The sequence below is a fragment of the Musca vetustissima genome, unplaced genomic scaffold (genome assembly GCF_032173495.1).
Source record: "Musca vetustissima isolate MV318-11 ecotype Yass unplaced genomic scaffold, APGP_CSIRO_Mvet_v1 utg66675, whole genome shotgun sequence".
NCBI classification, from domain to species: domain Eukaryota; kingdom Metazoa; phylum Arthropoda; class Insecta; order Diptera; family Muscidae; genus Musca; species Musca vetustissima.
In genome coordinates, this window is record NW_026877686.1 from 117005 (window position 1) to 141291 (window position 24287).

Sequence of the window (24287 nt, forward strand, 5' to 3'; positions counted from 1 at the left end):
TAAATGTAGTGTGTTTGTATGAATTGTTTTTAACAGAGAAAACACATAAATCAAATAAAATTTATACGCTTTCATCTGCTGAATTTGCAAAAAATTGGCTTTTATGTAAATCCTTTACAAAGTCCTTTTTGCTGCTGAACACACACAACAATAATAACAAAGAGCGGCAGTTGTTGTAAAACGCTATGACCGCCCACCCATAGGCCATGATTCACAGTTTCGATGGCATCCCTTGAAAAGTTGTTAGCCGTTTTATTTTTTGTTGTTGCTGTTGTTGTTGGTTAATGGCAGCCAGCATTGAAAGGTTTGTTAGGTGGTTGGTTGTTTGCTTAAATGGTTATAAATGCCTTAACATCGAAAAAATTTTTGGTAACTGGGTAATTGTGCTATTTTTGTATATATAAAGGAATGTATAGATGTACATAAAGACGGCAGGAATAAAATGGCCAAATACAATACACGAGAAAAAAAATCAATAACTGGGCCGCATTTCTTCTTCTTTGGGTAATTCACAAAAGAAGGCCATAACAAATTATATATGGCATTTACTTTCAGGGCCGTTCAAAAAAGAAGAAAAATCGAGCCGAACTTGGAACAGTGGAAAAGAAGTATTAAGTGATAACACCACAGCAGCTAATGATTTAAGGACATATATTTTTCTGCTGACATCTAACGTGGGCTGGGGGTAAGAGAACATTTGGTGAAAGTTTCCAAATGCTTCGTTGCTCTCTTTTGTTGTATTTCCCTTTAATTGGTTGGCTACCTTTCGAAGGAAGATGAAAGTGTGTGGCGTGTATATACAAACATACACTTTTTGGGGAGTTAAAACTACTTAAAGGCGTATAAAAGTGTTAATTGCTGGGGGGCTTAAGTTGTACTTTTGGTGTTGGGTTGGTTGATGGTATAGTTTATACCTTTTAATTGCTTTGTTTCCTTTGGAATTAATTTGTTTGTTTCTTTTTGTAGGTTAGCTGTTGTAATATAGCAATATGTAGGCTATACACACACAATTAAAGTAAAAGTTTGCTTGAAGTCATTAACACTGGGTTGCAATAGCTGTTTGATGTGCCCAATTAACAACCTTGCCTCTTTTCATGATAATCTCATGGACCCAGACTTTTGTATGAAAAGTAGCAAATTTTACATTCTACGACGTATATATTTACTTCTGAAGAACATCGAACCGAGAAGTTGATAGTATTTTCAGGAGGAATGGTTGACCTTTTAATTGATATTAATTCTATTGTACTCAGATGTGGGAGTTATACGAAAATATTTACTGGTGTGTACGTATTTTGATATTGTTTAGAGAGAAGCTGCTGGCCTCCAACCGGTCAAAAGGGTGCAAACATCGCGAAATATTGTCCAGGCTCGGAATATAGATCCGCAGAAAGTTCGAGTTCCATGGTAGTTGTGTAGGGTGTCATATGGTCGGCCCCGTCCAACTTTATTTCTCCGCTCATTATAATATCCGAAAATTACAAATTCTATTTAAAACTCATCAATCAACACCCTTTAGGTGTTTAAACAGGAAAAACTTTTAATTTTAATTTGTATACTTTTCACCATTAAGGGGAGTGTAAATTAAATATGTCTTTCCATTTGCAAACCCTCAATAGAATTCTATGTCGGTTTATCCATGTCCATGTCCCTTGAAAATTTGCACATACATTGTTACGTCTCCTTGGGTTTATTTTTCTATTCTGGGTATTCTATTTTTGCTTTCCAACTTGATTTTGTCATGATTTTACATGTTTTTGTAGATGATCATTTTTCGAAGTCCATTATTTCAGACCACAGACTTTCTTTTAATATTGGAAAAAATATTTAGCAATTTTTTTTTTGATGAAATTGCAAAATTTTCAATTCGCTCATGGGAAACTCATTTCTGCTACCCTTTTTTTGTAATGCCTTAACGGCAATATCCCCTTTTTAATAAATTAGCTCTGCAACCCCCGCAAAACACTAAATCTTCCGTAACACTTTAAGGAAACCCGGAAGGGAGATTCAACCCCTATTAAAATCAACAACAAACAATAAAGGCAATTTTTGTTGATGTTCAAAAAAATAAACACACACGAAATAAATTGATTAAATTCTATTTGCTAAAAATGTACCATGATGGGCCACCCTAAAATCAATAATTTAATGCCAAATAAAGACATGGACAGACAAGACAAAACCGCACACACACATATGATACAGTGGTGAGCAAAAGGAAAGGAGAAATGTTCATTTCTTCAAGAAAAGAGATTGACAAAAATCTCTCGTTTTTTCTCTATTTTGGTAGATCGAAGGTTGGATGGCTGGTTGAAAAGCCTTACAAAATTTATTACTTTGATTTTATTTATTTTTTCCAAATGTAAATGAGAAAGTTTACTAAGCAATTTTTTAATTTGTTTCAACCGATTTTTTTCTTACTGGCTTTTGTGGTTTCTATGAGCTCAATAATTTACTGTCCATGTACTAATAGATGCCATTTTCCAGGATTTTCCATTTATGTATATCGATATATGCCAGCTAGGCTATTCATTGTTAATAAGTATAAAATCATCATAAATTTATTTTATTTGTCGTTTTTACGTTTTTTGGGATATACTCGTGTGTAGGCCTGCTGAGGAAGTACAAATGAATTGGCTGGGAAAATAAATTGCCTTGGGTTTGCAAAAGACAGTTTTATTATTCTTATTTTGAATGAATTATATTTTAGTGTTGCAAAGCAAAGCCTGAGATATAAAATGAAATTTTTGTAAAAAAAATATTTTTTCTGACATTTTTCTACAATAGAGTTTTGATTTAATAAATTTACAAGAATATGAATTTTTCTTTCTTTCTTCCTTTCCATAATTCTGTTGAATTGTTTATTCGACACGCACACACAAAGAGTAGTATAACAAGTGCGAAAGTTTTCCGGCGGAAATCGAGAAACAGTTTTTCAATTTTATTATTTATTACTACATGTTTACAACAATTTATATTTGTGTAATTGTTGTTATTATTATATGTGTGTTGTTATTATTATATGTGTGTTATGTTGTTGTTTTTGTTTTGTTTTCGTCTTTCATTCATTCGTCAGGAAGTCATTAAAAAGCAACAAATTTGTTTTTGTATGTAAATGCCCCTGTGATAAATATGAATTATGATTGGTAATATATATCCGAAAAAAAAACGTGTAGAGATGTCTGTATAGACAGTTTATGAGTTGGCCTTTGGCAACAGAAATAGAAATCACACAATTCATTCTTCATTTGGCCAAGAGAAGACGAAGATTTATTGATTTTTTCTTTTATGAATATTTAAAAATTATGAATATTTAAAAACTGTTTGTCATTATTTTCATATGAAGTAATTTCAATCTGGCGTATAATTGTAGTTATTCAGTTAACACTTTATTTTAAGCATAGTTACAATGTTTTATTTTTCTTTACTGAAATTTTAATTACAACAAATCATAACATTTTGATTTACAAAGTGTGAACATGTTTTGTTTTGAATTATATATATGTTTGTATTTATATATATGATATATTATAACTATTTGCACTCAATGTTTGTTTAATGCTGTAATGCATGTAACTTAATTTAGTATATCTATGGTCGCACAGTGGGACTTGTGGGAGTTCAAAGTAAAACAAAAATATTTTTTTTGTTTAACGACATAAATGTAGCATAAATGTGGACAGTGTGCTATATAAAAGATTTCCATAATATGAAGGCCTATCTAAAAAATTTATGAAAGTAAAAATATTTCTCCATAGTAAAAATATTTCTTATATCCTTCACCATATTATTTAAAAATTTCCTTTTGTTTCCAGCATTTCTATATAGTCATCGGAGCCCCCTAAAGTCTATGACAGTCTGTTTAAACCCTGCACATACTTTCATACCACTCCTAGGAAGCTCAGTATTGAAAATGGGGTATATCATAAAAAGTTTTCACATAGCTTCCATATAATGATATATTGGATATTTTGTTCATATTGAAATTTGAACCGATTTAAACAAAGTTTGTCAAACGTCATTCTAGGTTAATTTCGAAGTTTATGTCAATCGGGCAAAACTGAACCGATTGCAATTCTAGTTTCAATACGGCAATCCATGCCAATCGGAGAAATGTTGAATGTTTGGTTCACCACTTCTTTAAAATCAGACAAAAATGTATCAATAATTTCAAAATGATTTAGTTTTGATGCTAAAATTACACGACCTTGGCCAAGATCACCCATATCTGTCCCAAGAGGTTAACAAGTGGCAAAGAATCTTGGGTTTAAGTTTTGAAAAGGGTGTTGCCCGATTTGTTTTAATTCATTTTTTTTCAGTCCTTTGAAATTATAGAAAATTTCCCATTTTTTATTACATTGCCCCACTGTATACCACACACACACACACACAAATTGTTGCAAGGAAATACAAATGCATGCGTGAAAATAGTTACACTGTTAAACTTGCAACAGTGTAGCAGCGAATAACAAAAAAAAAAAAAAAAAAAACGAAAAAGAAAAACAAGATTTTTTTTTATATATTTGTTACTCGTATTTAATATTTTTTTATATGTTGCGTGTCAATGTAACATCAAATATAAGTATGTATGTATATAAATAAGTAATTGTATTATGGATTTGAATGGAAGTGTTTTGTTTTTGGTTTGTTAGTTACAATACAATAATACATAGCGGATAATTCACCGTGTGTGAAAATGAAAATTTGCTATATATGTCTTAATAACATTGAAAATATATGCGGAATTTATGTACACCTATTTAAAAAGGGGGTGGAAGGGATATATAATTATGTTGGAAGTTATGGAACATGCACATGCTGCTTGGTTTTTTATTTTTTTGGAAAATTCTCTTGGATATATCATTATGGGCATATTTTCTAAATATTATTAAGAAAAAGAATAGGGAATTAAAATCACAACATCTATCACAAGACATTCATTTACATTCTGGTTTACCTCCTTTCTGTTTAGCTCACTTGGATAGCTTACACGCTCTCCCTTCTCTGGCTAATATCCTCACATGTTCGAGACTTGATATTGGTTTAAATAAATTAAAATTTGTTTAAACTTTGTAACAAAATTATACAAAAATGAAAATCATATTGTTATTGTTTTTTCTTTCGAAAAAAATACCACAGGGGATTATTTTTTCCAAAAACAATAACCACAAAAATCAAAAGTTGGGGAGTTTCATGGGGGAATTTCCATACAAAAAGCTCTTCTAAAAAATTGCCAATTTAATTTTAGGAATATTTCTTTTTTAACAAGGCGGGGAATATTTTTTTTTTTCAAAATCAAAATCCTTTTTCTAGTTTCTTTTTCGGCCAATTAATTTTCATATATTTTTTTCAAAAACTAATACTAGTTACACACAATTATTAGCAACTTAAATACAAAAATTTGGGGGTTACAAAAAACAAAACCAAAAAATAAAACTTATCAAAAATAAAATACAAAAAACTTAAATGTAAAAAATTATATATAAAAACAAAAAACATAATTTGTTTTGTGTACTTACCTAACCAATCTGGTAGTAATGAGCCCGCAAGAGATTCTGAGTATCTCTTACCTGTAACAAAAGAAGACAGAAATAACAAATTGGTTAATTATTTTTGTAAAAAAAAACATTTCAAATATATAATTAAGGATGCTATTAGTAAGACATATAACATTACACCATTTATAGGAGAAACAACTCCTCCTTTCAAAACCTCTTTGCCCTATTTAACTGCCAAACTAACTGTTCGAAATTTGGAAACCAAAAGAAACAATACTTACTGGGATCAATTATGGAGTTCCTTTTTTCATTCAGCCCATTCATATTTCCATCAGTTTGTCCATGTTTGCCTGTAATTAAAATTCAGGCCATGAGGTGATTTTTTGAAGATTTTTTTGTGGTGTGGCAAATCATAAAGCCCTACCATGGGTTTCGAAATTAATGGAAAACATAAATTCTCAAGCTAATCTAATCAATCAAAATAAATAAATTACAGGCAAAAATTCTAAACTCAAATATTAACCGGCCAATAGGAATAAATAAAAAAATTAAACTTATTGAAATAAAAATTAAAGGAAACAAAATTCAAAGGGAAAATTTTAAAATTTGAACGAAAATATTAACCAAAAAATATATATTATTTTTTAAATAATTTCAACAAAAATAAGCAAAACTATCTAAACACTGGACCATTCTTTGAAGGAGAAATATTTTGTTTTGCATTTGTACCAAATGGTATGGGTTCTCATTTTATTTTATTTCTCATATCGAGAGTAGATTTAGAATGTCGTTAATTTGAAAATTTCCATCGAAGTTATATGTGATGTATGTCTACTCCCATCAATTACCCATTTAAATTTTAAAAAATTGTTAAAACTCCCAAAAAAATAAAAATATAAATTGAGAGATTGAAACTAATTTCCTAATTCCCATGATTTATTGATAATTTATTTATTTGTTGTTTTTGGATATTCAAAAAATATGTATACAGAAAATTTGAATATATATGTGTTCATTTTTAAATATATATTATTTATTTTTAATTTGGAGTAACAGCACTTCTCCTATATGGTGTAATGTTTAGAATATTGTTATGTAAATTAAATTCGTTATAAAATAAAATAAAGAAAAATTAAAAATAAGAAAATAATAATAATAAATTAAAAGGAATGAAATTAATTGACAAAATGTTAAATATTAAACAAATAAGTAGCTAAAACATATTTCTTTTTATTCCTAAAACTAAAAAAATACAAAATATTGATTTTTATTTTCCACAAAAAGAATTTATTATTTTTTACTATTTTATTTTTTTTTTTTTGTATTATTTTATGGAATAAAAAATATTTTTTTTAAGTTTTCTATTTATTAAAAAAAATATATATATATATATATATATATATATATATATATATATAATATAAAAAATTTAATTTGAATATATAGCTCAAATTAACAACCACAAAATTAATTAAATCAGACTTGACTTTTAAAAACATAATTTTTTTCTCATTTAATTTTTTTATCAAAAATAAATGTTTCATTAGGCATTAATAACAATTATTTTTGAGGAACATTTAACAGAAAAATTAAAAAATCGCAATCTTTTTCATAAAAATATTTTATAAATATTTTTGACAAACAAAATTATTTAATTTATTTTTGTGTAAAAATTAATATTTTTTGTAAAAACAAATTTTAAACAATATTTCAGATATTTAATATACAATTTTTAATCAGATTGAGTCTTTTAATTGTTAATATTTTAATTTCTTTTTAGAACAAAAATTATTTTTGTTTATTAATTTATTTTTCTTTTCAAAAAAATTTTAAAAATATTTTATATATTTAATGTTACATATAAAAATTGTTTTTGTATTTGGGAATATGTTATATGTTGCATAGAATTTTAAAATATTTTTTTTAATTTTTTCTTTACAAAAAATAAGAGTATTAATTATTTTTTTTGTTTTCTTTATATATTTTTTTAAAGTAATTATTAAAAAAATATTAAATATAAAACATAAAATAATATTTTGAGATCTTGTAATATATCAATTTCATTCCCTTCAAATAAATAAAGCATGCCAATAAATAAATTTTATAAAAAAATAATATTAGTAAATTTTGCAATGAAAAAATGAAAACCAAATAAAAATTGTTGAGGTTATTAACACAATTTGGAAAAATACACATTAATATGTCAAGCAATTTTTGTTTTGCTAATTAACAAAAAATGCATAAACTTAGGGCATATAAAAATTAAACAATATGTTATTGAATTTATTGTATGTATATTTTTAGAAAATAAACACAAATAGTTATGCCGAGCAAAATATTATTTGACAATAAAAGACACATAAACACATATAAAAATATTGTAAATATATTTTAAGAAATTTTCCACTTTAATAAAATGAAAATAATTTTTTTTGTTAGCAACAAAAATATATGAAAATTTAGTAAAAATATTGTATTGTTTTTTATTTATTATATATGAATTTTATTAAATAAAATATTGTTTTTTTTTTTTTGTATGATTTTGGTTTAAGTATTGTTTTTTTTTATTTATTACATATGCATTTGATTTATAAGAATATATGTTTTTTAATATAAATGATTTTTGTTGAGTTTTCTTTCTATTGTACAAGCTTACCATCTGTTATCGTTAACCGAACAAAAGTATCAATGCAATTGGAGGTTGTAAATAAAAAAATACAACAAAAACTCAAAAGAGAGGGTTGGACTTAACTTGCACTTAGCAATAACAAAATAATAAATACATCCCCTCATTCGCATTTACTCACATACATAAATTCTCAAACCAAAAAAAAAAAACATATGTTGTATTCGCAAATACTCACACTCACATACATATCTCACATACATTTGAACAGAACAATTGTATATAAAAATACGTGACATTAAGAGTGATTGTTATTGTTGATATTTTGTCAAATGAAAACAGATAAATATACAATTACACACTTAAGTGATTCTGCGGCTCGTAAATGTAAACATATTTACACAACTCACACTTGTATTGGTCAGAAAAAGAATAAAACACCAACAAAGTGTACAAATGGTCATACCATGCAAACCAATTGAAGCGAGAAATAATAAAGAGCAACTAAGGCTAATAAGCTGGGGAGGTCAGGAATGGAACTGGGAAAAAGTGCAATATTAGCACTAATATATAATTGAGAAATATTGGCGGGAATAAAAAATCGAAATGGTATACAAATATATAGACCGTGGAACCTCCATTATAATAAGTGTCAAGGACCAAAGGGAAGTTTTTGAGTCAAGGGATAGGAATTATGTACAAATTAGGGAGTTTAAAAAGATTTCAAATAATTTTGAAAATTAAAAATTTAATTAGGTACCTCAAAACAATTTTGAGATTTTTTAAGAATATTAAAATGACCAGCATTTTTTAACTCTGGTCCTAAATAACAAATTTCCTTGAATGTGTTAATGCTTTAGAACTACATCAATCCGTATCCTTTTGTGCCCTTTAAAAATACTTTTGCTGGGTTATGATGATATACCTTAAAAATCCAACAACAAATAAAGCTCCACTTCAACACCCAAATGACATATGGATGTTGAGTGGGCAAAGTCCAGAAAAACGGGATATAAATATACCATGTTGTTGTACATTGTTATCCTTAGTGTTATTTGTTTGTTTTCAAAAAGGATTTGCCATATATTGCAAATGTTTGTCTCTGTATGTGTGTATGTGTGTGATCCAACATATGTATGTCCATTTACAGTTGATGTTAAAACCCTGGTGAATGAATGCATGAATATATCCATATAATAAAAATAAAATGAATAAATACATTTTATTTTATTTGTTTATCCTTTAACAAGGGACCATTCTCTATACCCTGGACATCAAAAGTCATTGATATACCAGAAGGAGATTCATTATGCTGTCGATAAACATAAATTGCTTTTAGTTTATAATAAATTTCAATTCATGGAGCTTGAAAAACAAAAACAAATGCTGAAAACAAAACAGAGCCAATGAAATTAGTATTCGATTTGGTATGAAAGGGTATGTTGTGTGTGGTGGTGTTGGGAGGATTTAATGGATCTCAACAACCCCTTTTACTGTGACAAACATACACATAAACACATGTGTTATACTAGGGAATATGTGTTATCCTCCTGCTGCCCTTTTGTGTTTTTGGAGAACTTTTACACTTTTAAACACGTTCTTGTTGTTGTATTTAATTTCAGTTTTTCGTATTGTTATTGTTGTACAGGTTCATTTGTTGTTGTTTTTGTGTGCATAGAGCCCGGGTATTACTTTAATTTATTTATTGGCCTTTCATTGGCGGATTTATTTACACACATGCACAAACATACACACACTCTGCTACACCGAAAAAACTAAAGCTTGCGTATGCCCATAGCCGCCGCTTACCATTCAGGCGATAAATTTAGTTAAAATGTGAAAATTGTGCATTTTCACACAGCATGCCTTTCACGCTGATAAAACAAAATGGATGAGTTTTTGGTATTATTCAGGGCCGTATATACACACATTGACAGTCGGCGAGAAAAGAAAAAAAGATATATTGCAGTATGCCACTGCAGTGCAGTGGAAAACAATAACAACAAAAAGGGATTTTCATTATAAAATATCACACGGCAGCAATATGGATGACATGCCAGGCTCAATTCGTAATATATCCTAGGAAAATTTATAACAAAAAAATCAGGATTTTTGCACTCAGCCTCACAATTTTCTCTTCAAATACAATATAAAAAAAATTGCCAATGAAAAAAAAATAAATTAAAATAACTTTGCAAACAAAAAAATTTTGCCACTGCATCATTTTGCAGCAGCCCGAAAAAAACACACACACAAACTCTTCATGACAAATAGTGTGAGCCTTAATATATGAGACTGCATGCATTCACATGAATCTGTTTTATTTGCCATTCGAGTCGGCTATTTTTTCATCTTTTTTTTTTTTTGCTGTCGCAGCTACCGTGCAAGTGTATTTATAAGCCAACATACTGCCAGAAAAAATTTTTTAAGTGCACATACACACGTTTATACATATATATTTATGTATGTTTATATTCGCAGCATACATGAAATGCTTTTTTTGATAGGCCTATGTTTGAATTGTGCGACTTATGGCTGTACAATAAAGATTTATGCGATTACAAATGGCAGAGCACTTTAAAATAAAATTATCAAAAAATTAAACAAAAAATTTAAAATATATAAAAAGGCGTAGAGAAAAGGAAAACATGGAAACATTTCAAGGAATTTAAAAAAAAGTCACAAAGTACCACAGCGTGTTGAAGGATATACTATATGAAAAATGAAATAAAAAGGGATAAAGAAGAAGAAAACAATATACTTATGTGTCAAATTATTTATTATTTATTAATTTTTCCTTGTTTTTCTATGTTTTGTTTTTATTCATTTATTTTTTTAATTACTAATCAATCAAAAAATTTATATCCTAAACATCCTGTCAACTATTTTCTTCCCGAAGTTTTCATTCTTAAAGAACTTTTACGCATGCAAACATAATTTGTCTTCTAAACAATGGCTAACATTATGTTTTTACATGAAATTTATGTAAATTTTACATGTTTTACTTAAGACCATAAAAAATTCCCTCAACACAGAAATATCTCAAAGTGGTAGGGAAAACGTGGTTACAAAATGCGTGGTGTGAGAAAAAATCCCTATACAAGAAGATTTGTGGAAAAGTTTTCTCCTGAAGAACAGAAGGAGAATGGTGCTAAAAGAAAACTGCGCCAATAAAGCATATTATTTAAAACTTTATAAAATGTGCACACCTGACGCACATTTACGTTGTTGAGAGTGATGCACCAAAAAAACAAAAAAAAATGCCATAAAGTACTATATCATATGCCATGGTTGTCCAGGTGTGTGTATGGAGGAGAAGATGAAGATGATGGTGTTGGTGTTGGAATGTCTTACGTGGCTACAAAACTGCTACTGATGTTGTTTACCAAAGGTTTTTTTTGCATTTTTTTCTCATGGTATGGGGTGTAGTATTTCCCTTCGGATTTCTTTAAATATATTCTCCTACCTTATCACCCATACTTGCGATTTGAGTCTGTGTGTGTTAGTGGAGTTGTGCGTTTTAACGTGTATAGCGTTTAATGCAAATAAATCCTCTGACATTTTAAAAGTTATTAGATTAGCATTATAATATATGAGTGTGTATGTCTGTGTGTTTGTGTGTAGGTGTTGGCATATATTAGGTGTGGGTGTTTTTTCCTCAATCTCTCAACAATTTACATCTTAAGCACTTCAAGTGCCATACACCCTAGAACGCTTTCCATAGATCTTTTTTGTGCAATAACGACTTGATTTAAATATTTTCGTTTTTCTATGAGCGTAAATCTTCTCAGTGGATTGATGCTAGCTAGCGTGTCGTATGTCGATTTTTTTTTTTTTGTTTGTTGGTTGGTTTAGCTAAGCGAACATATGTTGCATTGCAAACCATTGAATTTGATTTATTATTCTTGTTCTTGTTGAAATTTACATAAATTTTGTTAAATTTGCATTTTATAAATGGTGGCAGTTGTGGTGGAAATAAGAAACAAGAGAAGGGAAAGGGAAGGTAAAATAAAAAAATTGAGTTGGGGGTATAAATAAATTCCATATAATCTCTAAGGAATTTAAAGGTGCAGTTTTTTTCAAAAAGTATAAATAAAGTATTTAATCCCAGAGGGAATTAAATTGATTGATAGAAGAAAATGTATGTGAAGTTTTTTTTTATAAAGGAGTGTATTTTCTATGGGGCTCACAAAGGAATTAATTTGAAATATTATTGAAATGTATATTTAATACATTACTAAAATAATAATTGTTGGCATTATGAAGCCAATTACAATGACCTAATAGTCCAATTGAAATCAATCACAATGACCCAATAGTCCCTTTGAATAATGATGCTATAAGGCATTTTTATACAAAAAAGGTAGTATAAAAATGTCTTATATGTATCATTATTCAAAGGGACTATCAGGTCATTGTAATTGACTTCATAATGTCAACAATTATTTTAGGGTATTTTATCCACTATGATTCGCCTTAAAATATGTATTTTCTAAAAAAAATCACTGATCCTCTATGTCCGCAAATTTAGTCATATTTGCGCCCAATAAAACCCTTTTTCTAACAGACCCACTAGGAATTTCTCTCACTTCCTTTCATACCCTGCCTCTCACATGCAACGCATAAAAATATGTGCACTTCCAGTACCATTTTCAAATCGAATATTTGTGTGCAGTTAGTTATACGTACGTACAGCATTGTTTACTTTTTGACCTTAACGGTATTATCTAGATAAAATAAAAATGACACACAGCTATACATACTCACACATTTAAACCCGGCCAATTCATCTGTATTTGTATATTTGTGTTTGGACAATCCATTCAAACCCGAGACATCTCCTGGCTGTATTATCGTCGTCGATGTTGATGTTGTTATTGTTGGTATCCCAACTCAAATGTACATAAATACATAGAAAACTCTACACATTGACAGTTAATTTTGCAATTGTATTTCAATAACAATAAATTTCAAGCATTCGACATAAAATACGAGTCTACAGACTCGCACATACACAGAACACTGGGTTACATACATAGATATATGTATGGATGGACTTGCACATTGAACAGAACGGTAGTACATGAATCGAGTGGTAGTTGTAGTAGTTGAGAATAAATGCATTGCAGTATTGGCAATGTTTAGGTATTTTGTTGTTGTTTTTTTGCCGGTCTGTCATCCATTCAGTTACAATGGAAAAGGGGCCCTAAATGGTTTGACTGCTACGAAAACGTATTTAGTTATGTGCCACAGTGTAAAAGGAAGTGAAATCAGTCGGGGGAAAAAAGACTAAATGAGACAGGAGAGAAAGTTGTTCTTGGAAATAGGGAGAGATTTCTCTCTCCTATTATGAATCTAAGCAAGAACAAAATAAAACCTGTCTTTTATTTTCGAAAATAATCTTAATCTCAATCAATTTTATAAATTCGGAAATATTTTGAATGGGGAAGAAAATTCTCCTCAATAAAAAATTTTGAATAAGAAATAAATACAAAAAATTATTATTTTGGATGAAAATGTCCAAGAAAATCTTTGTCATTTTTAATTCCAGATCAATAAAATTTCGAGGCAGCGGTTGGCAATTATAAAATATTAGACAGTGAGATTTTGGTAATGGAAATAAATATAGGTGTCTCTAGTCCACGTTCAAGTTCGTCAGACCAACGGAAGAACCATAATTGGTATCATGAGCATATCCTTGGAAATAATAAAATTATAACTTCGAGCCTGGCCTAATTTCTATATATTTTACCAGGAAAACTGTATAATGTATTTATTATATCCACCATGAAAAACCATGTTGAAAACTCCAATGGTGGATTTCCTGATTCTTGAAGCATTATAAACCTCTTCATAAGCCGAATAAAAACATATTTTTATATATTTGAATTGATGATCATTTAAATTATAATTTTTTTTTTTTTAAGGGAACCCCACCCATTCTCGATTTTAATTTTTCAAGATTTTCAATGGGCTGGTAAATCAATACCAATGCTAGTTAAGGTTTGTAACTTTGCACATATATATTTGAAGATTTAAAAAAGATGAAAAGTAATTTACAAAAAATGTTTGTTATTGCTTTGTTGTTGTTTTTTGTAATTAAAGAAAAGCCCTTATTTTTGATGGCGGGCATGAAACTCCTCACTGGAACATCGGAATCCGAAAATTCCAACGGTGTTAGAAAGAGTACATGTCTGGCTCTCGTATGAACTAGGATTATTGACTTCGCTCTAAAATTAACAAAATGGTGGACCTTTGAAAAAATATTTTTGGAAAATCGCGGATTTTTTACCAAAACCCGAGTTAAAAAATAAAGAAGATATTCACCGATTAGCCTTATCCTAGTTCATACGATAGCTATACACTCACTGAGAAACGTGTAAAAATTTTAAATCGATTGGGTTATTAGTTTTTGAGTTATCGTGCCCGCCATTCGCAAAAAAATGTTTAGAGAAAAACGCGTTTAAAATTTGAGAAGCCCTTCAGCCGTCACTTGATGCTGGCACAATAAATCGGCTATATCTTCAAGAGTTCTTGAGATTTTCATTTGGAATTTTGTAGGGACATTTTTTAATTAGTGTAGATTCGAATTATGTCACCACAAATTTTGACCCCGAGAATGGGGGGGTCCCCTTAAGTCAGTTTTTTCTCTTTCGATTTTATTATATATTTTATTAAAAAATATACCCATCAACATTTTTTTCTCCCAACCTGATCACACCTCCGCTCGTCCAATGTTTGACTATTTTTGTGTGAAAAATATATGTACGTACATATATATTTGTATATCTTTAGATATATTGCAACAACATAGCTATAGTATTACAAATGGATAACGAATAGCATAGAAGGAGGGAAAGGGGAGAATGGCGTGGAACATTTCGGCAACATTGCAAATGTGTGATTGTGAGTGTGTGTGTGTGTGTAAAAGCCAAAAGTGCAATTGAACACACAATAAAACCAAGTTATAGTACGTAAATATAAATATTAAATAAACATTCTTACACTCTTACACTCCATATTATCTTGAAGCCAACACTCTTTCTCTGGAAACGAACTTAAAACCTATACACATTCCTACAAACATATGTAGGTATGTATGTGTGTGCGTGTTTAAAAATGTCTATTGGTTATATGAAACCATATGTATGTTAAGTAAATTGTAATTAAATTTTAGCAATGGGGTTTTAAATAAACATTTATTTATTTGCTTTTCCGTACAACAACAGCAACAACAACATCATGTTAACCTATTTGAATATGTAACCCCTTTCTATTAGACATTTCATTGGGGAGAGGGGATTTTAAGCCATGGGGGATATCTGTCTCTCGGGTGGTTTGTTTGTTTGTTTACTCTAGACTTTATAACTTCGCAGTGCTATGCAAATACATTGATCAATTAACAAGCAATATTTTCATTTGTCAAAGTGTTACTTTATGGCAAAGATTTAAATTGCCATTTATAAATCTTAATAGCCGTCGGCATTTTTTTCGATTCTCAATATCCCCATTAACACTTTCCTAGTGAGAATGTATACACAGAAAAAAATCATTGCTTGATCAGCAGCCATCATAACTCAAGATCCAATCAAATGATGGAATTATAATTATAATGGATGTCGGCCAAGCAAACAACAACTATGGCCGACAGGTGCAGCCATAATGCATCATACCGTCCGGCCATTATTATGAGCAGAGAAAGAGAAAAAAATGTGTTGTAAACAACAACAAGAGCGATGTTTAAAATTTTAGGGGATGATGGCGTTGTTGTTATTATGGCTGAAAGAAAGTAGTAAAACATGTTTTAATGCGTGACAAGAAGGCGCTGGAAGAAAAGTGGTGTGTTGTAAAAGGGGGTGGGTTAAATTGCGAAATTTGTCACAAATTTTAATGAATGGGGTTGTAGGTGTGTGCGTGTGTGTGTCCATGTATGAACATCTGGGACAAGGCATAAATCACGTGGACGAAAAATTGGCGAAGTTATTTTTTCACATGGAAAAATTTGGAAAAATTAGAACATTGGAAAAACAAATCTCTAATGCAAAAAAGTCGTATATTGGAAAAAATCCATAAATTTGTAGTACTTAATTTACATTTGATTTTGGCTACCATTTTTGACCCTCTGAAATTATTCCCTTTTATTTAACTCTTTGTGGTTTTCTTGGCAATCAGGTTGAGTACCAAGTTCAAAAGCCATCAATGTGGCATCATAATGATGTCAAACCATATTGCATTAAATATTTACAATAACTGGACAGTTAATTGTGCATACAAAATATTCACTTAAATGTACATTAAACACCTCATTAACGGGTTTTCTGGTTGATGCGGAAAACATATCAAGGACTCAATGCAATAAAGTACAGTATGAGGTTCATAAAAGCATTTGAGGGAAATTACGTTTTTTTAAATGTAAGAAATAAAGGTTAAAATGAAAAATCGAAAAAACTTTCATCAATTAAAAAAACTAGATGAAATATTATTCCGAAATAAGACTCTAAGTCAAATAAGGATATTTTTTTATTATTAATTTTAGCAATTATCAAAAGTTAATCCTTGTTTAGAGACTCCCTTTAATAAAAAATACTATTTTTGAAAATTAGAGAAAATATATATGTTTTGTATATGACTTTACCACTATTTTAAATTATTTAATTTTTTTTAAAATGAAAAGTCATTAAAAAGTAGCCACTAGATAAATAGAACATCTGTGTTTCATTTTTTAGTATTAATTTTAGCAAATGTTAAATATTATTTCTATTTTTAGAGAACACGTGAAATTTAAAATACTGTTTTTAAAAATTAAATTATTATATTTTTATTTTTTCATTTAAAAATAATTATAGACAATTTACTATAGAAATATAAAAATTTTAATATACTATTGCTTTATAAAAAAATAATAAAACAATTTTATTTTTTTTTTTCATCTTTTTGAAAATATTTTTCCCATTGCATTGCATTTATCAATCTCATACTATAGCACAATAAATATATGGTTCAACAACAACAAAAACGCCATTTTATTGCTCTTATAGAAACATTTAAATTACTGCTGCTAGTACTACCAAATTCCCTACCACGTACAACACATTATTAAATATCCACACCCCCACTACCCTTACCGGTGGGCTTCCCACATCTCATCATCATTTTTTTTAATCTGTAGTTAATGACAAAGTAATGGTCCGCAACAGAATCTGAGTCAAAAGAACCAGCAATGCAAAACAAAAAACAACATAAATTGCATTGCAGCCAAAAATCCATCCATCCAATACGTGGCAAGCAAGCAAACAACAACAACCAAACCATTGTCAACAACCACAAACCATGCAACGACGATGACGACTAGAGTATGTATGTAGTTGTGCCAGCAGTAGTATGTCGTAAGAACGTCATCAGGAGCAACATGAACATTGGTGTGACAGCAGCAGCAGCTTGATTGTTGTATGTTTGTTGGCAACATGTTTTTAGCATTGAGAATAAGCTTCAATGTCATATTGTATGTGTATGTATGGATGTATGTTATCATTATGATAACAATGATGATGATTCAGATTTTACAAACACCAACACAATTATTATTATGAGGATTATCATTCTCGTCATCATCATCACATGTTACAGCTTGCAAGTTCATCGTTATTTCGTTCTGATTTTTTTCGGTGCAGTTGTTGTTTTTATCTGCCAGCCTGTTTTTACTTAATAATGCAACAATTTGTAGGCGTTACACGTTCATGGCTAAATGGACAGACATACAAATTTAACCCACAAAATGACGATGATGATGAGCATCAGTTTTGATTTGCATTAATGCAGGACATGTTCACATACACACACAAACTGATCAAGTGCAGCAGTTTGCTACTGAGGATGCTGATAGAGTTCAGATAATTTAGCTGATATATATATTTAAATACAAAGAGAATACAATATCCTTAGGATTTTATAGCCATTCATATAGGCTTTCAAAATTGAAACATTGAAAGCATTTCAACATTTTATGATTCCAAAAATATTTTTTTTATTAAAAATTTTTTTAAAATTTTTCAATTTTTGCATTTTTTTGTTATTTTTTTCTAACAAAACCACTGTTCACAACCAAACCATTACTTACAACAAAAATACATTTTCATATTCACCATCGTTTTTATCGTCAGCTCATTAATAACTTTATCTTTAGTCTTTAGTAATCGAAATGATGGCTTTCATTTATTATCACATCACTTGGCTGTTTTTTCACTTTTTTACTATTTCCTTTTTCTTTGCAATATAGCTTATTACAACAACAAATGTGCACACAAAGTTTGCAAATTTTTTATGCAAGTGGTGACCAGCAATGTCAGCCATCGCCAGCAGCAGCTGAGCTGCACTACTGCTGCAGCAGTGGACACACAACGAACAAACAGACCAGAAACTTGAAAAGCGAAACTAAACAATTTTGAACTAGCGCCTACTTAACGTGATATATTATGAAGTTATCTTTAACGAATAGAGGCGTTTAACATTTTGACGTGCGTTGCATGATAAATATAAAGCATTAAAAACAAATGTCTTATTTACTTTACACGAATTGTGTATCTCTGTGTATCTTTTCCAATGCATACCCTGCTGCACACCACTGCTGCGTAGTTTTTTCTACACACAGAAAAAAGTAACTATATAATAAAAAAAGACGAAAAGAAAAACAAAACATCGCACAGGTAAAAACAATGCAGGCAAAAAAACGACAAAAACAAGGAAGAAAAAACATCGGAGAATTGCACTGACTGACTTCTTAACACAAAACATTCTGCAGAGTTTTCGACTTTGCCTTTTTTTCTCGCCATTTAATTCGCCAGGTTTCGCACAAATATGCAAACGAAGAAAGGCAGCAAAAATGTGTGTATCAAAAATATATGAGAAATGACTACAACTGGCTAGTTCGGAGAGTAAACGTGCAAAAATATTCTAAAGCATTGTTTGTGGTCATAACTGCAGGATAGGACGGCAATTTTAATATACCTGCATTTTAACGTATTTTATTTTTTATTCCTACTTTTCATTGATTTCATTGTTGTTTGGATTGCTGCAATTGTTTGTATGTAGCTGCCTCTCTGTGATTTCTCAAAACAAGTGACAGTTTATGTCATTTTAATGTTGTGGCCCAATAAAGTTGTTTTCTCTCTCTCCCAACAAGTCTGTTTGTCTGCCTATCCCGTCGTCTATTACAAAATCCGCATTTTATGTCGCTGTAACAAAATGTCATTTTCTTGAATGTTGTCATGCCACATATATTGACAGCTGTCATTCGTGTTTTTTTTTCTGCTTCATGTCGAAAAGGATTGTTGTGTGCAAAAAACGCAAAAAAGGGAGTAGTAACTAGATTAGAATGTTGTATCAATTGTTGTTGTTCGTTTTATTAATAATATTTATCCGTATACTAGTATCAATCAAATGCTGACAATAGAAGTTGACAATTTGCTTTTGAAAATGTTGGTGGCAATGCCAAAAGGTAGTTTAAATAATAGTTGTTGTTTACTTGTTAAAGATATTAGAGGGACAGTGGGGCAAAAAAAATAGTGTAAAAATATATTTAATTAGAGATATAAATAGAGTTCGAATAGGTTTTAATCACCAGTATGTTTCATTAATCACAATTCTCTCAAAAGTAAATAATTTAAAAAAATTAAAAAAAAAAAAAATTGAAGATCACAAATATGTGATAATTTATTTTAGTTTAAATATAAAATAAATATTTTATTTAAGATAAAAAATATATTTTTATTGTAAATACCAAAATTTGGTTTAACTGCCATGATTAAAGAAGTCAATAAGTTTTAAAGTTTTTAATTCTGAGGTTTTTTTTAACTTTAAATTAGACAATGGTGGATAAATGATTTCATTTTGTAAACTAAGATCTATTACTTTGAATTTTCCTTCGAAATATTTTGATTTTCTTTTTATATGCACAGATTTTTATCAAAAAGAAACTTCTTATCACAAAAAGAAAATGGTTTTCCTTTTTAATCGTTTACCAAACAAAAATGAAATATAACGTGACTACTTTTTCGTTACATTGACACTTTTCGGTTACCCTCGCTATGCACCAGAAGTAGTAACAATCTACAATATGATCCCAAAAAAGGGCCACCACCACCACCAATACCATTGCAATCAAAAGAAAACAACAACAGCAAACGATTACAACGACGACAACACTCCATTATAACTTATAGGATTTTGTGCATGTATGGGAGATGGTAATAAATCTTATTTTAACATGCCACTATGCCCATAAACTACTAAAGACTGTCATCCAGGCAGCACTGCCTGCCTGGCTGGTTAACGCTCTATAGCTAGACGGTCACATAGGGTATAACACATATGCTGTATGTCTGCCTAGCAAAGGAGGAGGAAAAAAAGTAGCCATCAGTATTTGGGAGAATGGTTGATAGAAGCTATGACCAACAACCACCACCACCATTACCATTACATTTCTACCACTGGCAGTGTGTAATGGTGACACAAAAGGGTGACAATAACATGGATTGGTATCTACCAATACCAAGACAATGTGTAAGTGTGCCGCCGCACATAGGAAAAAGGAGATGCAACTATGAAGAAACTAAACAAGTGCGTGTTTTGCCACAAGAAAACAGCAGCAACAACAACAATTCATTGCTCACATAGTTATGGAGTGCAGGGGCAATTCCATAAAAAAACGAAAATATTTCGACAGTGAGAAGTTTTTTCTCGGTTTGGTTTTGGAGACCCCTTCGAAAGTAAAGTGTGAAATTCTGAAAATACCTAAGTGACAATGATATGAATGAATGAAATATTCATTGGTTTCATTGGAAATTCAAAGATAATAAATCTTGAAAAATGTCCTTCCCAAAAGGTTACAAACACACTCTGAACAGGAGTATTTTTTTGTATGTTTTGGTATATGGACGCCCATCACCATCATCATCCTCGACAAAGTAAAAGTGATAAGAATGTAAATCATTTCTGAAACAAAGTTTCGTTGCCCCCATCCCATGCCACAAAACCTGTTCGAACATGGCAAAGAACAAAATATTCAACATTCAATGACAACACATTTTTTTCAAATATTATCAGTTTTTTAGTGTTTTGGAATAAAAAATAAAAATATTTGGGCGTGTATTATTTTAGTTGTGTTTGTTTTTAGTTTCTTAATTCAGAACATGACTGGCTTTGGAACAGTATGAGGTTTTTGTTTTGAATTTTTTCTCGTTTTTTTTTTTTCTCTTTTTTGAATTAAATGGACAGCTCAACATGACATTTGTTTATAAATCTTCGTAACATGACACTTTTGGCAATGAAATTAAAAAATATTATGGTAACATTTTTATTGTTTGAATATGTGTTGCTTTACTTTAAGAAAAGAAGATTAAATTAAAAATATTTGAAATAAGTAAAATAAAACTTAATAGAAAAAAATAAAAAAATAAATAAACATAAATTATTACATTTAAATTCATTTTATCTTTTTTTAATGAAATAAAACATTAAAAAAAATATATATTTAATTTGTCAAAGCAGAGAAGAATTTATATTTTTAGATTTTTTCATTTCAATTACCAAATAAAAAATTAATAATTTTTTAAAATAAAAAATTGATCATTTTTTAAAACAAAAAAAATTAATCATTTTTAAAAAGAAATATAAATTTTATTTTTGAATAAAAATAAATATGAATGATATAAAAATATTCTGATTTCTTGGAAAAGAAATGTTTTAACTTAATAACAAAAAAATAATAATAATAAATATTTTCAATATATTTTTTACATTGCCAAAAAGTCAACATATTTATATTTTATTTTAGTATAAATATATATTTATATATATATTTATATTTTTTATATTATATTTTTTTTTTTTTTAAAACAAATATTCCAATATATATATATATATATATATATATATATTATTTTTATTATTTTTTATTAGAAATTAAATAATTTTTTTATTTTATTTTTAATTAATTAAAAAATATATATATATATATATATATTTTTTTTTCAAAGGAAAATATATATTTCTTTTGTTTTTCCATTATTAAAAAAGTCTCCAACAAAGCAAGATTTAAGCCACTTATTTTTATTTTTTATTTTTAATTCTCAAAAGCGAGGAATTATATTTTTTCTATTTTTTTTAATGAAATAAAACTTAACTTGTAAGTCATATGCTTGTCAAAAAAAAAAAAAACTGTGTATTATTTCATAGTGTTATTGTCGGCGACCAGCATATGTGACAGTGTCTATTAACCGGCACATGTCCAGGGGGGATTTTCACATATATACAATTTTTTACAGATTGTTTTCCATTTTTTCACTTCGCGCCATAAATGACGCTACTTGCTTTAGACATGTTATTTGCAAAGAAGTCTGACACTGAAAACACGCAAAAGAACGTACGAAGAACAGATCCGCACAGAAACAAAAATTATCTTAAGTGACATGCTAGCTGTAAGCCCAAACAACAATAATAAAGCATAAAGAAATACTTATGAAAGTAACAAGGATGATTGTTCGTTAACAAAGGGAAATGGATTAAGTCAAAAAATGTAAAAAATACAATATTTTTTTTGTGGCCGATTTTAGATCAGTAAACTGAGGTGATAAAAAGTGCAAAGGTTTACAACATTACAAAATGTAATCCATTTTTAAAAATATTTAATTTTTTTCTTCGAAATTTTAATTACAAAATAATAATTATTATTTTAATTTTAATTTATTACATTTTTATAATTTTTTTGACTTAATCCCTTTCACCTTGTAACCACAATCATTTAAACACATTTTTGTGCTGTCTCTTCTTGTTGAACACACAGCAAAGTGACACCCTTTTCAGTTACTTAAGAAATTCTTCTTCTTCGTCTTCTGTTTTTTTTTCACTTCACGGCTATATCTTTAACTGTTTACCCTTCCAAATACTCCCTCCATGTTTTGCTAGAATCTGGTGTTTGACATGGATGACCAACAAAGAACATTTTGTTTAAAGGAATTCTTGTGCGTGGTTAAATCTCTGTTAAAAATCTGCATAAACGCATATAAAACTGTTAACTAACTCAATTTTGTTGCTGTCACTTTTTGTTTAGCCCCGGTTGTGATGGTGTATTGTGTTGTAGAGTGGTGGTGTGGTGTGGCATGGTGTTGTGTCCTCTCAAATTTTCAAAAAAAAATTGTTACCCGCAAACACCTCACAAGCTTTTGCGAAAATAAAAAAAAAGCTTTGAAATTGTGGCAGGCGGCAGTGGCATTCATTTGAATGTTGAGTTTGGAATGACCATCACACTACACTACAACCATGTTGCTTGCAATCCAATGAATGTGTAGCGTATATTTTTTTTAAATATATATTTTTTCATTTAGTTTTAATTTTGTCCATTTTTTGCCTTTGCCATGTCGTCGTCATCATCCTCATCAACCGGGATGGGACTGTTTTTTTCTTTCTGTTGTCCAACTTGCTTAATGCCAAGTGTGATGGTATTGTTGTGGTTTAGTTGTCAGAGAATATTGTTGTAGATCTTTTTTGTGTGTAATATGATCAAGGTCTGACTGGCCACATGGAAAGAAAATATGAATGGTTTGATAACGAGTCACCAAAAGATTCTCTCTCTGTGGCCGCCACACAACCATAGGAATTTGAACCCTATATGTAACAAAAGAGCTCTGAGACAGGGCGGGGGCAGGCATGGCATCCACCATGGACATTTTTCTGGGTTTGCTTGGCAGACAAACTGTGATACAGACAGCCAGAGTTCATGTTAAGGTTAATGAGACTTTATAATGTGGTTGATAGGCAGATTTTTGTTGGTTGGTGGTGTGTTTTTTTCCTTTGAATTTAATATGAAAAATTATAACAAATGTTTTGTCTAAACATGGTGTCATAAAAGGGGTTAAGAGAAAGCTTGAAAAGTAATTTTGTTTTGAAACTAGAAATGAACAATGGCTAGCTTATATAGACATGAAAAATGTGGGTATTTTAAATCTTGTGCTGACATCTTTTAATAAAAAATCGCGCTTTTTGAATCTTTGAAAAAAATATGTTTCAAAAAATCCACGCTTTTTGAATCTTTGAAAAAATATGTTTCAAAAAATCCACGCTTCTTAACTACAAAGTTTAATTTCAAAGTTATTTTTCTATTTTTATAA

At 29.5% G+C, this 24287-nt stretch overlaps 1 protein-coding gene across 4 annotated transcripts in view; it reads right to left on the bottom strand.

Annotated features, from left to right (window-relative positions):
• Positions 1 to 24287, bottom strand: part of LOC133322368 (homeotic protein ultrabithorax) — a 58855-nt gene that overhangs the window by 4985 nt on the left and 29583 nt on the right. For 2 of the 4 annotated variants that reach the window (XM_061531367.1, XM_061531366.1), the window contains 2 exons: positions 5780 to 5848; positions 5520 to 5570 (listed from right to left, as the gene is read on the bottom strand). In XM_061531367.1, coding sequence (XP_061387351.1) covers positions 5520 to 5570; positions 5780 to 5848 — 120 coding nt within the window. The remainder of the gene's footprint in view (positions 1 to 5519; positions 5571 to 5779; positions 5849 to 24287) is intronic. The other 2 variants (XM_061531370.1, XM_061531369.1) reach the window with 1 other exon arrangement.